Source organism: Ceratosolen solmsi, unplaced genomic scaffold, assembly GCF_000503995.2.
Source record: "Ceratosolen solmsi marchali unplaced genomic scaffold, CerSol_1.0 scaffold29, whole genome shotgun sequence".
Taxonomy (NCBI): Eukaryota; Metazoa; Arthropoda; class Insecta; order Hymenoptera; family Agaonidae; genus Ceratosolen; species Ceratosolen solmsi.
Window position 1 is genome coordinate 4845243 of NW_011948417.1, and position 19168 is coordinate 4864410.

The 19168-nt window shown below is 26.0% G+C and overlaps 1 protein-coding gene across 1 annotated transcript in view; it reads left to right on the top strand.

Moving 5' to 3' along the window:
- The window catches only part of LOC105359700 (potassium voltage-gated channel subfamily KQT member 4-like), an 80414-nt gene that overhangs the window by 54348 nt on the left and 6898 nt on the right, over nt 1–19168 (top strand). The window contains exons 9-14 of the mRNA XM_011496348.1: nt 445–629; nt 1091–1278; nt 1768–1935; nt 7917–7987; nt 16342–16469; nt 17979–18075. Of these exons, the coding sequence (XP_011494650.1) occupies nt 445–629; nt 1091–1278; nt 1768–1935; nt 7917–7987; nt 16342–16469; nt 17979–18075 (837 nt within the window). The remainder of the gene's footprint in view (nt 1–444; nt 630–1090; nt 1279–1767; nt 1936–7916; nt 7988–16341; nt 16470–17978; nt 18076–19168) is intronic.

Genomic DNA, 19168 nt, shown 5'->3' on the forward strand with positions numbered 1-19168 from the left:
TTGTTATTGTTATTGTTGTTATTATTATTATTATTATTATTATTATTATGGAATCGAATAATTGTTAATTCATTAATTACGGATAATTAATTAAAATAATGTATAAATATATAAGTACTTGATATGTATGTATCATTAAATATTCGATCGAAAGGATATTTCGAATATGTATCGTGGAGGTATTTAAATTAAATTCTACTAATGTAGATAACAAAAAGTTAAGAAGGTTAGAGACAATTGATATGAAAAAAAAAAAAAAAAAAAATTAAAACCATATTTTAGACGGCATAAAATTTATATTGAATTTATATTGAAACAGTGTATTGGAAACAATTAGCGAAATACAATAATTAGTGGAAGGAAATGACATGAAAATGTTAATAAGCCTACGACATACGTATAATTTCTGATAAATAATAAGTGATTTAACTAATGATCTCCTAGGGAATTCTGGGCTCGGGATTTGCCCTGAAAGTCCAGCAACAACAGCGTCAGAAGCATATGATACGCCGAAGACAGCCGGCCGCCAGTTTAATTCAGGCCCTTTGGAGATGCTACGCAGCTGACGAGCATAGTATGAGCATCGCCACCTGGAAAATCCATCAAATTCCATTGCCGAGTCCGCCCAGGTATGATCAGTTAATTGAAGCTCCCTCACACTGTACATAATTTTCATGTGCGCTCAATACAGTATGGATTGGCGCATAATTTTGGCTGGAATATCATTTGTTGGAATAATATTGCTTTGCAGTATGTAATTGCCAATACATTATCCATTGTATATAATTCATAATGAAGGTAAATATTTATTGTAATTTCCATTCAATATTATTATGTCACCATGTAGAGTCTTGAAACTGCATTGGTAGGAATTATTATGCCAATAAATTGTCATTAGTAAATTCTTACGCGGTGAAACATTCGTTGCATTGACAGTGACTCCAAGCTATCCTGAACAATATCATTACATTTAATTAAACATTGCTTCGTTTATTTGTTTTTTCATCTATAATAAAATTGCAATGCATATGTAATAAGGCACGGGTGAAACAATGATTATTAAAGGGAGATATTTTTTTCAATATTTTAGTAGTCGACCCTCCTCTAGCTTTAAGCACAATGCGTCATTTGTCAGCCGACTGCCAACAATTCGGCGACATAAGAGTACATCTCTGCATAGTCCCAGCCTTCACAAACTTGTTCATCAGGGCTACCAAAGTCAGCGCGGAAACGTAACCCGAGGCTTTGGAGATCTCATTTCTTCGGCAGAGAATTTGGGTAAGTTTTACATGTCTAATTTTAGCCTACATTTTTGGCGATAAATTTTCATTTTAAGATTTCGAAATTCCATTGTGTAATATTACATTTTTTATTTTCACAATTATTTAGAAAATTCACGGTTATAATATTAAGTGATGCTACCATATAATTATATGTAGATATACGATATATGCAAATATCCTTAAACAAAAGGAATTTCTAATTGATAATAATCAGTAATTTATGATTGCGAAGTAACTGCCTGTCTGTTACGAGTCAAACTACTTTATCCGTTCATTGTCGAAAATTACGAAAATATGAATTTTGTTAAAAAAAAAAAAAAATTGAGCGTATTATTCGTGTAAGGAAGAAAAAATTTTACTATAAAATAGCGACAATGATTAATGAAATTCATAAACGAAACCACTAATTTACAAATACCAGTACGAGTCATAAAGACGAGAATAATTATGCATTTGCAATCACACATATTAACTGAAATTCCAGGTGGCCAGATGACCAGCAATAATAATAATGGGAACAATAACAACAGCAACGAATCAAGTGCCGTTGGTGGTATGGGCGGTGGTGTGGGTATTACTAGTAGACAGTTAAATGCCAGTTACTCAGAGGACTCAGTAACGGAAACTGCGATGTCGAAGAGAAATTCCGATGGTAAGTAAACTATTTTATTTTACTCGTCACCTCTTGACTGACTGGCTCAGGCACTGAAATGAAAACCTTATGTAACTGTCTGGTCTGACCAAATCCGATCGGACTCTACTTGTTGGATTAAAACGAAAAGTTAAAAATATTTCTTTCATACCCTTCTTTTATACCCAAACATACATATATATACATATATACATATATACATATACACAGTCTGACTGTCCGTCTCTCTCTCTCTCTCTCTCTCTCTCTCTCTCTCTCTCTCTCTCTCAATCTTATACACACACACGCACAATGCGCGCACACACTTTCTATCATTATAAGATTCATTCTTATCACTTTTTACAATTTTTCAATGTATATATATATATATATATATATATATATATATTATGTAATTTTCGTCTAATGTTTAAATTTTATTATAAAGTTTTATTACGTAATAAAGTTAGATTAAATTAATTTTTATATTTTTATTTAAAAGCTTGGCAGTATTGAAATTAACGATCAAATTAATAATGGAAAGTATAAAATATAATTAAACTGAGAACCTCTTTTAACATTTATAATTATAGTTTAAATAATTTTTTATTTCATGAAATATAATTAATAAATAATAATTGTATACATTATTTATTACAAGTTTATACTTAATATATCTGTGTACATATACAAAATAAAATTATCATCATTGTTTGTTTACGTAAAAATTATTTGTAATTTCTTTCTGAAACTGAAATGAATTTTGCTAACCGATTATTCTTTTCATTACCTCCAATGTATATTTATGCGCGTGCGTACGCAAACACACACACACGCGCGAGCGCGCGCACAAACACAAAATATCTATGTATGTATGTAATTAGTTTGAAACCTTTTATTTATAGATATTTTTAAATTGATTTGTATATCTAGAAAAATGTTGTATTTATCAAAGAAATAAGCGTTCATGAACAATAATGATTCGAATAGTTTCTGAGAGTAGACACAAAGTAGAAATATTAGAGATAGAAAAATGTAGGCAAAATTAGAAGATGGAGGAATGATTAAACAAAATCGATGGAAAAGATATTTATTTCTAATTGTCAATTAATGAATGTGAAATCAATTATGTTGAAATAATGATTAATTTATAATTGTTTAACAGTAATGGATTATTAATAACTGATGTAAATAAACGACCAGTAGAATTGATAGTTCCAATTAAAATTAGCATTTTAAAGTTCTGCGCATTTAGAAAACGGATGAAAGATACACAAATGTTTATAAATAATAAAAATGTAAATACAGTTTTGGAAATTGCGTTGTAATTTTACCGATACAACGCGAAAATAAAAAAATTTATCAAATCTATTATGATATGATGATAGTGATAGAAATACCAACAATCATATTATCTAAATAAAAAGAATAAAATAAAAGGAAGAAACAATAACGTTTATTGTTTTACTTTTTGTACTGAAAAGTACTCTCGATTTAGCTTGTAAGCATGCTTCCTTACAATACAATCGGTCGCGTTGCAAAATATTGTCTCTCGGGTGTTTGCCACGTGAGTGAGGATAAGGAGAAAGGAACAGGATGACTGAGTGAGAAATTTTTCTCGTGTCCTGCTGGAAGTAGCAGTGAAGTATAGGATCGGCCGATCGTCGTCGACCCTCGAGCTGCGAGAGCTGCGGATCGACGGGCTAATCGGGCGGCTCGGCGAGACCTCGTCGACCTTGCCGCTCGCTCTCGCGGGCCTCGTCTCCCCGCTACCCCCACTGCCGGAGCTTCATGGATCGCCGACCTCCCCGAACGCGTCTCCGACCTCCGAGAAGAGTACGAACTATTAGCGAGCACGCTTTGCTAATCTCTTTATCTTTCTCTGGCCGTAGCTCAGACTTTCTCTCTCGCTCTCTCTCTCTCTCTCTCTCTCTCTCTCTCTCTCTATCTATCTATCTATCTATCTATCTATCTATCTATCTCTATCTATCTATCTCTCTATCTTTTACTCTATCTATCTATCCATCTGTACCCTGTTCTCCCAATCATTCTACATTTACTTCGCCATCTGTCGGCATAAAACATATTTAATGCAACTCTGCCATCGAGATTATTATTTGACTTTCAAGTTCTATTTGAGTCGATTTTACATATATAAAGTTTTCTAACTGCTATGTAAAATAAATCATTCTCTATACGTCATTAAATTTCTACAAATAATTCTATAATTATTTTTATAGTGAATCCTAATGTAATATTTTATTTTAAACTAACTGGAGATCAGATTGTGTTATAAAAGCTTGAAAATAAACATTATTTCATTCAAATGTCAGCTTTTTTCAAATCGAAATTATATTGTTAATATTTATTATTTGAGCTAATTTAAGGTGGAAATATTATTTCTAAATCCATGCGTTCAAGACCTGTTTTTCATAATATTTCAACAAGCTAAATTCAAAGATGGTACATTGCAAATACAATCTCACTTCTTTTATGAATTGGTCATGCATCTTTTACCTTTGCGTGAAATATTCCTTTTTGCTTATGCAGAAACAGTACAATTTATTTCAGAAATTTATATATTAAATAACTCAATATTAAGCACGTCTATTTATATCCCTTTACGAGTAACCGTTTTTTAATTAATGGATTCAGCTTATTAATCTCACTCAATATATAGATTAGTATTTTACTTTAAATAAAGCTTAAGTTTTAACAAATAGCGCCACCGTCGTTAAATATCATCGCATCATATTTCAACTACAAAAAGTAGCTTAGAATCTTGTTCAAAACTACCCAATCTTTATATTTTCAGAAACTACTTATTACGTTGTAGTTTACCTACAAATATTATTCTTAAATATATCTTTTGCAGCGTATTTTGTATGTAGTAATGTAAGACTAATTTCATTTATATTTATGTGACATCATTGATTGTATGTTTGCACAATTACGTTACTGTAGAATTTATAAATAATAGCACATCAAATAGATATATATAAGAAACGTTCCTCTTATTTCAAGAAATCATAAAAAATACTCTTATACGAAGAAATAAAACAATTAGAATTTCATTTTTGTTCAAAATTCAATAATAGCAGATAATAAATTATTAATATTGAATAAAGCAAGGCTCTTTAACTATCGCGTTAAGGATTTAAAAAATTGAATTGAATATACTTTTATTTGCCTTTAACCATGAATTTATCACTACTGATGAACCATTAATAATTTTCATGCCAACTAAATATCATTTTTAATTAATGTACATTTATCTTATATTTCGCTGTCAATTTTCAAAATCCAATCAATTATCGCTGCATTTATAGCAATTTTGATGAGTTTCTCGAGACAAAATAACTGAAACCTACCGGCGCGTCTTCTTGAAAAAGCTGTCGTCATTGAATTTGCAATTGTGGAGTGAGAAAGCGAAGGTGGGTGTGGCATAATACCAGGATACACTCGCTAACCCAATATGAAAATGCAAATACCGGGACTGCATTTGCAAGAAGCTGAAGTTCTATATATTATGTCGCACAAACTCCTTCAGCGGAAACTCCAATAATGCTTATAACTACTCTATATGATTGTTTTTTAACTTCTATTTCAAATAGATCTAGACGTACGTACGAATTCTTATTGTACCGATAGGTTTAAAGTAATTGCCATCAATAATTGCTCTGGAGCAATGAAAATGTAAGCTAAATTAATCTGAATATTATGCGAATGGATATATTGTTGAGGGCTTTAGATATGACAGAAATATCATTAAACAAATTGGATGTATTAGTGAATGAATATTATTCAAATCTAATTAATAATAAAATTAATCAAATAAAATAATCGGGCAAAATTAGAAACTCTTTCATTTTAATTTGAGTTCATTTTGTCTCATTATTTGAATTTTCAATTATATTAATCTAATAATTGAGTATATACATAATGTTTCTATTATTTATTTAATTATTTGCTTATGCTGAATTATTTTATGTTAAATTTAACTTGCTTAGCTAATGAAATAGCAAAAGTATATTCAATGTTATATGTTTCATAAACATAAAAAATAAAGTTTTTAATAATACAATTGTAATAATGCACTTGTTATACTACACTGAACTTCACGAATTTTATGTAGAATAAAGAAAATAGATAAAGCATGTGGATTAGAAAATTGATAATAATATTAATTGTTGGGACAATTAGTGGACTAAAAAAAGTTCTTTAAATTTTTATTTAAAAAATTTAAATCGAAGCAATAAAAATTGAAATCCCTTCGATTTTCAAACGTTTTTAATATTAAAAGAAAATTATTGTCTTGCTAATAAAAGGTACAAAAGTATTTTATCAGAATTTAAATTAGCTAATATTTTTATACAGAAATTTATTTGCAAAAATAATTGCATCGATATAAATGAGGTACATGTTAATACGAAAATCTCAAAAGGTTAAATATATTGTTCTAGTAGCAATTCTAGTAGCAAATACATTGATAATTATGTTAATGATAAGAAGTCCTCTATAAAACTTACGTAATATAAACTAAATTAAACTACTAAACGTCAGGTATTTTCTAAAAAAATTCATTGAAGGTCTGCTTAAGTAATTTATTTGCTATTAGAAATTTTATATTGATTGTTTTTTTTTTTTAGCAAATACTTCGTTTCATTTAAGAACTGTTTTAAGATTTTTATTGTAATAGATAAACTTGGCTTTTTCCTTGAATATTGTTTTATTTATTAATCATATATAATAAAAATTGTGTAACATTATCAAAATAATATATTCGTAAATTTAGAAATAAAATAATAAGTACGATAAATAAATATAATCGACACTTTATATTATTAATTAAATTAGCTCGAGAGTTAGATATTTATACCGATTGCAATTGAATTTTTTACATTTGAAAAATTAATAATTAAGTATAATTTAAAAAATTCTAACTAAATTTTGTGCTATATAATTGATAAAATGAATTTTACCCAATATATTTATAAATTTAGTATCTTATATTGCAAAAGTATTTGACATTTAATAATAATATATGCATGATTAATATACAGTAAATTATTTTTTGTATTTTGCATTAATTTTATGTGAACATTAGAAATAAATCACTGTTTTATGAAATACCATCACAGAGTTGTCTTAATATGTCCAATACTTTGTTATTAAATAAGTTCGATAAAAATAGTCACTAAAAGATGATATAATTATATTATTGTTAATACGGTATATATATATAGTACTAAATATTGCAAATTTTTTCTATACATTACAACAGTATTTTATGTTCTATATCAATATATTTATTCGCAGATAAATTATTATTATTATGGGTATTAATTTAAAAATATTTGAACGGTAAATAAGTTTAGAAAAATATGTTATTGTCAAATTGAAGGCATAGATTCAATAATTATAAGTTTAGAGCTAATAATTAGTTTAGTAATGCTTATAATTAAAAATTTTTAAAAAATACTGTCGAACGAACAATATCGTTCTTATAAATATGCATACAATGAAATAGCTTGGTCGTTTCCTAAATTATAGCACACACGAACTAAGTAATAATCACATTTATATGAATAATTGTAAAAAATCATATTTAAATGATATAGGCGAATGTGAATTTTTTTTTTTTTTCAATTACGAGCTTAGAGCTTATAACAATAATGCATCTTGTACGTTTCACTTACTTGAATTACATAATTAGTTAGCTTGTTTATAACGAACAGAGAAGTACATTTCTCGATCTATTAGAAATTGTTATACTTTAGGTATAAAATAATAACAACTGCGTGATATTAGATTATATAATTTGCAAAAAAAAAAAAAAATTAACACGATGATGTTGTAATTACGCTCGGTGCATCATTGATACTATGAACATTTTATAAAAACCTATTAGTGAAAGTATTGCACGGGAATCCGTAGTAGTAAACTGTTTCAGAAGATCAAAATGAAAGTGTTCGAATAATGATTTTTGACATTTTTAATAGATGAGGATGAGGAGCCTCGATGTATCCAATTGACCAATCAACATAAGGGCGCGATAAGGGCGATTCGTAAGGTGAGTATCTATTTGCATTCAGCTTTAGAATAATCACTTTTTACTTTTTTCTATCATATTCCACTGGTATTGATATTATACAATTAAATATATTGTAAGGAAAAAACATCGATTACATTTGCTCCGATAATACAATTTTGTATGCGAATCTTCATAAATCCCAGCATTAATTTATAATTACATATAATATAAATTTATTTTGTTTATATAATTGATTAAATCATTACTCATATCAATATTATGTTAATTATAATATTCAGAAATAGATTATTATAAATATATTAATATTATAAATATATTATATATCCGATAAATATTTAACTCCTCGTATTATATTATTTTGACGTCGCAATTTATAATTTCTTTATCATCTAAATGATTGTATTATGCATAACCGTATAAATCGATGATTTTCTTCTTGATATAATATAATCGCTTTCAAATTTCTTATATTTTTAGTTCATTATTGAGAACATTCTCTAGTCATTTGATAATACGAACAGTGAATATTACCGTAAAATAACAAATAAATAAAACTATCATTTTACCCACGCACTTGGATATTCAATAATTATATTATAATGGTAATATTGTCTGTCAATTCAAAGTACAAATTATCAGAAGTCTAGAGAATTTTCGAATCTCGATGAATTTACCAAAAGCACGTTCGATAAAGAATTATCTGATTCAGACACGGAAGAATAGGCATCCAGTCACACAACAATAGTTAAATGAAATTCGTTAATACGTTGTTTGTTAAATGATAAATTTTCGTCTAAAATTAACAAAAAAAAAAAAAAAAAAAAAAAAAAAAAAAAAAAAAAAAAATAAAAATAAATAAATTCACCATAGATTTCAAGAAAGATATTTCTTATAAGTAATAATAATTACAATGAAAGAACAACATAGCAATAACGCATTTTGTTCTTAATTCATCGCTATAATATATTTTTTATTATTTTACTTGTTAATTATTACACAAATGTGTAAAAACTAATTTCTTTTATAAAATTCATTTATTGTATAAAAATGTGTTATTGATGTATATTTATTTGTATATGTATATTTATTAGAATATTTATTGTTGACAAATAACGTGAGCAAAACTAAATACGAACGATAAATAATCACGTACATATTTCAGGAATAAATTTAACATTAAATAACATTCATTTATATATTCGGTATAAGCACAACATTCTTAATTATTGCATTAAAATTTTTATATAAAAATGAGGTAATAGGGATAACCAATTATAAATAGAAACTGAATATAAAATTTAATCCTTTATCAATATAAATATAATAAATAATTTAATGCGATTTCCGACAAAGATTGTTTTATATTTAATATAAAATATTCAGTAATTAAATTTTCACAACCACTTTCTATATTCAAGTGTTTGAAAATTGAGCATATAGAAACTTTGCGAATTATAATAATAATAATAATAATAATAATAATAATAATAATAATGATAATAATAATAATAATAATAATAATAATAATAATAACAATAATAATAATTTGCATTTAATATATAGTTCTGCATAATAAATAATATTTGTTATCGTCACATACACAAGACATAAGAAAATATTATTCTATTGTTCATAAGCAATTCAATGAATTTTAACCAAAGTCTAGTAAATCTAATACAAAGAGCATGAGTTAGTGATTATTTATCGGCTTGGTTAAAAAATCTCTATATACCGTCACACACACACACACACACACACACACACACACACATCTAGTTTTGGGTCTCACTCAATACAAGAGCATCCCTTGGTTTAACCGAGTGAAATTGTCCGTACTTATGCTAGATGAAGTACTTCGTGGCGAGACGGAAATTCAAAGAGGCACTGAAGCCCTATGACGTTAAGGACGTGATCGAGCAATACAGCGCCGGCCATGTCGACCTACTCGGTCGCGTGAAAAATATTCAAACTAGGTATCCCCTCGTTCGCTCTCTCTCTCTCTCTCTCTCACTCTCTCTCTCTCTCTCTCTCTCTCTCTCTCTCTCTCTCTGACTTTAATTCTGTTACTCTTAACAATGCTCTTCATCTACTATTGCTCTTTATATCAGATCTCATTCCCTGTCACAATTTTCCGACACCCTTCACACTTTCATCTCTATAAGTTTAGTATTACTTCTCTATTCCAGCGAACTTGATAAAGAGAGACCCTGAGAATTATTGCATCAGCACGTTCATGATAAAGATCTATATCATTTACCTCTCCTTTCTTCCCTACCTCGTTCTCTGTCTGTCTCTACCCCCCTGTAACCCCCGCCCCCTCTCACATTCTCACACTCTCACTCTCTCTCACTCTCTCTCTCTCTCTCTCTCTCTCTCTCTCTCTCTCTCTCTCTCTCTCTCTCTCTCTCTCTACCTTTTTCTCTGGCTCTATTACTCTCTCCTTATCTCTCTTAGATGTGTTACATCTTCTGCATGGTTTTACGTTCGCAAATTCTATCACGAATTCCTCTATGGTATGTGACATATAAATAAATATGTGCATACCAATCGTGATTTATTTGTTAATGAAATATTGAAAATTCTCGACTACTTATAGTATTATATAAATGCTTTATCTAGATTATCACAGTACAAAAGTGATCGATCTTTTTCATAATGCTAATTTATGGTTTCTTGTGAATCAGATTTATATATTATTCATTGAAAAGATTCGTGAAAAACAAAACATTTTTATAAGAAAAATTTATAATTTAGTAATATTGTAATATTTATATATATATATATATATATATATATATATTTATATATATTTTATATATATATATATATATATATAAATAAATAAATAAATAAACAATATGTATATATACATAGTAATATAAATGATACTATATTTATTACTGTATAAATACATATTTGTATTGTATTATTTAGTATTTTATTATTATTATGAACTATTACTTATTCTAATAGTCATGATAAAGATGAATTTTTTTTATATATATAGATAAGCTAATATATTTGTTTTTCTAATTAAGAAAAATAACACTATACACATTGTTATTACAATTATAGATTACTTATCCTTTGTAATAACTTAATATGAGAATGTGCATATATTGAATGTTAGACAATGTAGTAATAGGAAAATTCAAATCCTATCAGTAGATTACCTAGATTTCATAGATAACGTAGAATTATATTTAATCTAAATAATCATGTTGAGAAATGAAAAGCATATTAATTGTTTTAAAACGCAGTTATTTACAAAACATTGCATCGATAAGATAAAACATAAAAGCGCATTGTACGTAATATTCACAAACATCTCAGCTTTGACTCATTATACAAACTCTTTATTAGAAAATATAAAACTTGACACGGAAATATGCCTTTTGTCTCTTTGAAGCGCCAATACATTTTTTAGTATCAAAACCTAATTGTATACGATATATATTTTATTTTTTATTATTCGTAAATTTCCTCATTTAAACTAGTTTATATTTAGTGCAAATTTTATTATACGACACAACAAACATTTTTTCATAAAATTATAACTTTAAATGTGAATTACAATTGAATTAAAAAATATTAAATTTATCAATTACCAAATAGTACATATTATTATAATTTCTCTATAATCCATTATTTCACAAATCTACATAATTTCAGTTTTTGCCTAATCAATGTATTGTTTATTCTTATTTCTTATTTTCTTTTATAAGTATAAATAAATGTAAATATGTTAACAAATTTTATTCATAGTCCTACAATTATTATTTTTATAGCATATACTATTTACGTCCATTTTTATCTACAATTTATTTCCTATATTAAAATTTTTATATTTCTACATTCTTCTCAATTATCCAAGCCAAATTAATATTTGACTTTCTATCAAATATTTTACGTCAAATTTAAAATTATCTAAATAACAATTATTTGAATATTGGCTAATACTTTTTATAACGATTGCAAATTTGATTGAAAAAAAAGCGTAAAAAATTCCGTAAAATAATATTTATAACTTTATTTTTACTTATTTCATCTTATGATACATATATTAATTACTTTATTAAAAACTGTATTTTTAATTTTAATTTTTAATGCAAATCGTTTTCAAGATATTATTTTGCTGAACTATAATATAATATATATTACTTTTTTCATAAGTATTTCATTAATAAGTAACAATTATTATGGAAATATTAACATTTTGATGTAAATTTGATGTAAATTTGTACTTTATATAAATATGGAGAAAAAAAAAATGAAAATTACATATTATTTTTTATAAATTTTTTATGCATAATTGTAATACTACATTATATACTTAAAATTTCCTGTATTTTTAAAAAATTAGAAGATACAAAAAATTCAATAATTTATATTTTCAAAAACTGTTTCCTATTTGCTATATGATATTTACAGATTTCAACATTTTTAATAAATATCTTAATTGTACAGTAAACTTTCTAACAATTTTGTCTCTCTTTGCATCCGCAAAATTGTCAATTAATACTTTTTTCCTCATTAAAGACTTTGATTGGCATCTCTTTCATCTGACTTGAATATGAATTATGTCCATATGTATTACAGTTGAAGCCTAAAACGCAAAATTAAGAGTATAAATTCTGATTTTATAGTAGATTATGAAAGTACATTGTCAAATCGAATAATTAATTTACTTTTCATTAATTTCAAAAAAGTTTTATGAAAGTGTGCAGACAAATATACTAATGAACTATTACAATTTTTTTTAAAATAAATATTTATCATTTTCAAATTCATTCATTGATATACGAATTAGAGTTACGTTTTTATGTGATTCATAGAAATCAATGTAAATTAAACATAAATCATTTTATAATGAAATTCATAACAACAATACGAATCATAATGTTTCATTATGAAAATAATCAAAATAATTTCAAATTTAATGTATGACTTAAATGGTGAGTGGGTGTATGTGTGTATGTACATGCCTGAGCACGAACGTACATTATACATTTAACAGTTTTAAATTAAAAAATATTGTTTAATAACGTGTAATTTAAACAGAAATTGAAAAAATGTCGAAATATTGTAAAAATTACGTATTTTTTCAATAAGGCCATATTACCTAGAAAATTGAATCAAATATTTACATAATTCATGAACAGGAGTTTATAATTTAAGGTATACAAATGACAAGATTTATAGTAAAGAAAAATTGTTAAATTGAAAATAAGAATAAATCAATAAATTGCAAATGCAAAACACTCGACGGACAATTCATACTTCATTTTCCATTTATTCGTCTATTATTCTCATTCTTCGATCATTACATCAACTAACGTGTCCTCTATTTTAACGATGACTGTTTTCCTCTAATTGCATAACAATGTAACGTGCGTGTTCCTATGCTAATGCGATGTTGCTTGTTAACGATGTCGTGTGTGATAATGGTTTAGGTGATTGTCTTTCTTCTACATTGTCGCAATAGCTATGACAGTAATTCTTGCGAATTCATGTCAATCTAGATTCCATATTTTCGCTTTTCTCCACTTTGTTCATATTAATATATCTTTAGTTTATTAATGAAAGATCCACTATCTCTGTATTATTATATAATCTATATGTGGTATGAGAATTGAAAGAAAAAAAAGAAGAATTGAAATGAAAAACTACATATTTTTACAATGATTAATGTTAAATTACTATTGAATTTTCCGTTCTATTCAAATATTTCTGATTGATAAAATCATGCTACAAAGGGATGTTAAATTTGTTATAATAATGAGTTGATTATTTATTCACAGTTTTGATAAAGAATTTTTATAAATAATGCTATTACGCAATACTGTTTATTTTTTTTTTTTTTTTTTTTTTTTTTTTTTTAATAAATTTTTAATAAATCTAAGAAAAACGACTTTCTTTAAAAAATAATGAAAATAATTTTTCTCATATCATTATACAAAATATTCAAATACAATATATTTATTTTTAAAATAATAAAAACAATCAAAGTTGTAAAGAACAAATGGCTTAATAATATACGATCCAAGTAAAAATGATGTGATTAAAATTTTACATTCTAATAAGATTTTAAAAATAGGATTAACATGTACAAAAGAACATAATCAATATCCCAGTTTATTTATATTTCAATGATCTAAATTTGTTTTTAACATTATAAGCTACTGCTTCTATTAATTCGTCTATATAAAAATTGCAAAATTATGTATATATATATATATATATATATATATATATATACAAACGAAAAGCGGCTATGTATATGACGATCTATGATATACCAGAATTTAAAATATCATTGAATGTAAAATCTTTGATAAAATTTGTCAGTCACTTATCTAACAAGTTTAGAGATTACTTTTATTATAATCCTATTTGAAAAACTTCCACCAAACTGATAATTTATAAAATAGAAAATTATGTTTTTTCGATTTAAAAATTTTTAACCAGAGCTAAATTATTATACGTCTATTTGTTTCGATTGTAATTTAGAAAAAATTATTAAATAGGATAGTATGACCAGATTAATATAAATATAGAGTATAACAATGATATTAATATTCTGATTGAATATCGTGCAATTAAAGTAACGAATACGTAAAAGAAATTTTGTTAATAATTTTAATATAAAAAATATTGACAATGATATTGTCTCGCTCCAAGATATTATTAACATAACAGATATATTAATTTAATTCTACCAATAATCTAGCAAATATGTTTTCACTAAATAAATCAGATAGCTTGGTTGTCCGATTCTCCCTCCTTATCCTAAATAAATATTATAGTACAAGTATCAAGAAAGCCGATCTTCAACGTCATTTGTTGGCTTAGAAATAATACTCCTTCCAACTTTTAATATTCCTCATCTCCAAAGAAGATTTAAAGCCGATAAGTACTGACTTACGTTAATTCGCGTTATAATGTCAGAACTTTAATGTCGCTCATCTTTTGAAGAAATAAACTTTAAGAGATTAAAGACATTAAGTAAAAATATCGGAAAACCAACAATTATAAAGATAAGTTTTATTATAAAGTATATTTTTGGGCTCTGTGAAGTAAGTTTCAGTCTGTAGTAAACTCTCGAAAATTTTCGTGATTGGGTGAACGAACGTCTAGGTAGAAACATTTAAGACACGAGAGTCGAAAACATGAGGAGAAACTCTATTGAATTAATAAAACATATAGTCAATTGTATCTTCCAATCTTATTCAGATAAAATTACATTATTTCTCAAGACTTTGAATTTACATGATAAGAATTGCTATTCGGTTATGCAAGATGTAAGTTAAAAAACAATTGTTAAGTTCTCAATTTTCTTTATAACCCATTATTAATATTTTAAAAACTATTTTTAAATTATCAAATATGAAATTGAATAAGAATATGGGGTTGTTAATAAGGATAGGCTGTTTGCTAAAATTTTTGTACGATTTGTTGAAATTCTTACCGGATAAATTGCTTTATGGCTTTAGATATATATACAGATAATTGAAACATTTTATATGCATATTATGTTAGATTACGTAGCCATTACAATAACATACGTCATTATTATAAGTTTTGATAAATTTTTATAAGCGGCAGATCACCCATTACCGATGGGTAAAATTTTATATCAAGAATTACTTAATTATTTAGCTTATAAAATAAAGTTTGTCAATATAAAGTTCAAATTATTCTCCTTTAAAATATTCTTCTTAAATATTCAAATTATACATTTAATCTTCTAAATTATTAATTTATATTTTAACATGTAAATTATATTATAAAAGATTCTAAATGAAAATTTATTATTTACAATATATTAATATAATTGCAAATTAATAGGACATACTAACCTAGAATAAGAATTTAACGAATCTAGACTGGCAGTGGTTTAAAGTTAAAAGGTTGGCTAAAATCCTCGTCTAAAGTAATATAACGTTTTAAAGAATGTATAAAAATTTCAGTAATTAACCGGTAATGTTAATATCCTTTTCACAAAAAGAATGATAATACGAAAAATAAAAGACTAAGGAACATAAATATTAGCACCCTCTTTAAGCATTACACATAAGCCCAAAGAGATATAAAATGCTTATAAAATAAGGTACATGCAAATAAACATATAAACAAAACAAACAAAACAAACAAAACAAACAAAACAAACAAAACAAACAAAACAAACAAAACAAACAAAACAAACAAAACAAACAAAACAAACAAAACCAAAACAAACAAAACAAACAAAACAAACAAAACAAACAAAACAAACAAAACAAAACAAACAAAAAAACAAAAAATAAACAAATAAAAGCATCAGCGTAAACTGTATGATGATGTGTCTGGAAACCGTGGGGGCGTGATCGCAGCTGAAATACTTCGTGGCCCGCAAGAAGTTCAGGGAAGCCCTGAAACCTTACGACGTCAAGGACGTGATTGAACAATACAGCTCCGGCCACGCCGATCTACTGAATCGCGTACGAAATCTGCACTTCAGGTACACATGCCTAGCAGGTGCAGTCGTGTTGTATAATGACATATACATACACATGTTACTATTTATCGATTTTATGCAAATAAACACGAGTGTTAACAACGAGCTACAAGACGCTCGATTATTTATATCAATGTGTTATTCAGCTTATCATTGTGGATTGGGCAAATAGTATGTTGTGATCGATATATAACTTATTATGCTACTGTAATAAGTATAAAGTTATTAGAATAATTTATTACGATATATTTAGGTATGTGGTTGATTTATGGATGAGCGCACAGATTCATCCAAAACTAAATGTAATCGTCGACTTTTAAATTTATCCTATGAATATGAGAAATATTATAAATGGTAAACCTTATGTTGTACTAACGCTTTGACAAAATTAATTCCATCGTATTATCCTAATGTAAGTCGAATGAAAGCCACGAGAGCTTTTATTTATTACAATGTACAAATTTTAAGACCAATCATTCTCCTAAATTATTATAAAGATTAAAGATGATTTCAAATTAAAAATAATAAAATTAATTATGTGAATTTGCACTTAGTGTGACAAGATATTAAACTACTCTCATTGCGCTATGAGCTGACATGTTACCTTAATTAATATTAGATATAATTTAATGGTAAGCATATTTTTATAAAATATAAATTACAATGATAAAAGATCACATCTTACTATTTTAACTGACCATGCTAATTTTAAACATCCGTAATGTGCTTTTCTATCGAAATATAATATTTAAAAATTGGATGTCCATTACGTAGTTCGTTTAATTGTCGGCAAGCTGCTTTTTATCCACTTTATCGAATAATTTTGCTCTGTATTTATTGCTAGCGCTATCTGAAATTGCGATTGCCTTATTTAAAAGGAACACGTATGCATGAATCGACAAAATCCACTAACTCGAAACTATTCACATTTCTAATATGTCGTTTCATTCGTATTTCTTGCCATATTTATATATTGCTTTTATCGCTCATTTGCTTTGCAAAATAATGAGTATGGATCCGCGGACTTACAGCAAACTTAAACTCAATTAGCAATCCATAAATAATTTCATAAATCCAAAGTAATCCATTAAAATTATTACTATTATATCTATTCAAACTACATTTTTGTAACTTATTTGTAGCTTTTCTTATTTGACCATTATCGTTTTTTGTTTAAATTATTGTACGTGTTGTAATTACACTTTGCTCGTTTATCAACAAATTCTCTCTATTAATAAATATATGTTCGTAGTAAGTATGATATTGTTAATTTGTTTTCTAGACATTGCTATATTCTTTATAGTCTTTTACAGCTTTTGCAAATTAAAATTAATTTTTCAATTAGCGGTTGACTTTTACATTTTAGTAAATAATTAATTAACAATGATATATGCATGATATTCATTTCACATGATTAGTTGCTCTATTTTTTCACTGGTTTAATTTCATAATTATTAGTAAATTATTCATTGATTTAACATTGATTTAACATTGATTTCTTTTATTAAATAGGTTAGATCAAATTTTGGGTAAGCAAGGTTCGAAAGCAAGAGATGTATATGCTTCCAAAATTAGTTTAGCATCGAGAATCGTAAAGGTTGAAAGGCAGGTAAGGCTTTAAAATCAATTTTGTATAATGAGAGTACTCGAATGAAATTAATTCAATAACTTTAAATTAATCAAAAAATATATAAATATAAATTAACAGATAGAGTTTTTTTTTTTTTTTTATATACGACAGATTATAAAATAAATAGAAGGATGGATTTTACAAAGACTAAGAAAACATTTTGAGTTCTAGATTAAATCAATCTTCAATTTCATACATTTACATATATATATGAGTAATATAAAAAATAGAACGAAACATTTAAAAATGAAAATATCTTGATATAAATGAAAGAACTATTAATATTAATTAATTATAAATTAACTATTAAATAAATATTATTAAAAACGTACTCAATGTGTTACGCAATAATTTCTGTACAATTTATATTGATACGTATTTCTTTTTCAATTCATTTTAGTTATTTTACATTTACTAATTTTTATAAACTCAATTCTAAATTACTTCGTACATATATATATATATATATATATATATATATATATATATATATAATGAACAGCTTAATTATAATAAAAAGAATAAATAATAAATAATTTGTTTGTAATAACTATTTAATTAATTAATTAATTAATTATTAAGCAATTAATTGCATTAAATACAGTATACTCGGAAAATCTACTCAGCATATTGATATGACGTATTGATGTAGCCGTTTTGAATAAATAGCTTTGTAGAAAATATAATTTAATAACATTAAAGCATAAAGAGATTAAAAATTATTTATAAAATAATAAGTATTTATTTATAAAGCATATTCTTAATATAGAAGAATATACATATATTTACAGAAAATACATTACACATGAAGCTACACTACAAGATGCAAATGAGCTAAAAAATTGTATTTATTTAGAAAATTTAAAGTTTATGATAATACATTATCAATATGAAACTAACCAAAACTGATGAATAATTATTGTACAATGGGTAACATCAAACTTGCTACAACTGCTATTCAAGTTTTTTAAGTAAATAATAAAGTTCTTTCTAAATAGATTTTTTTATTTCTATTAATGTGACTACTTCCCAATTGAAGAAAAGTAATTCTACGAAATTCTAAGAAAGCATT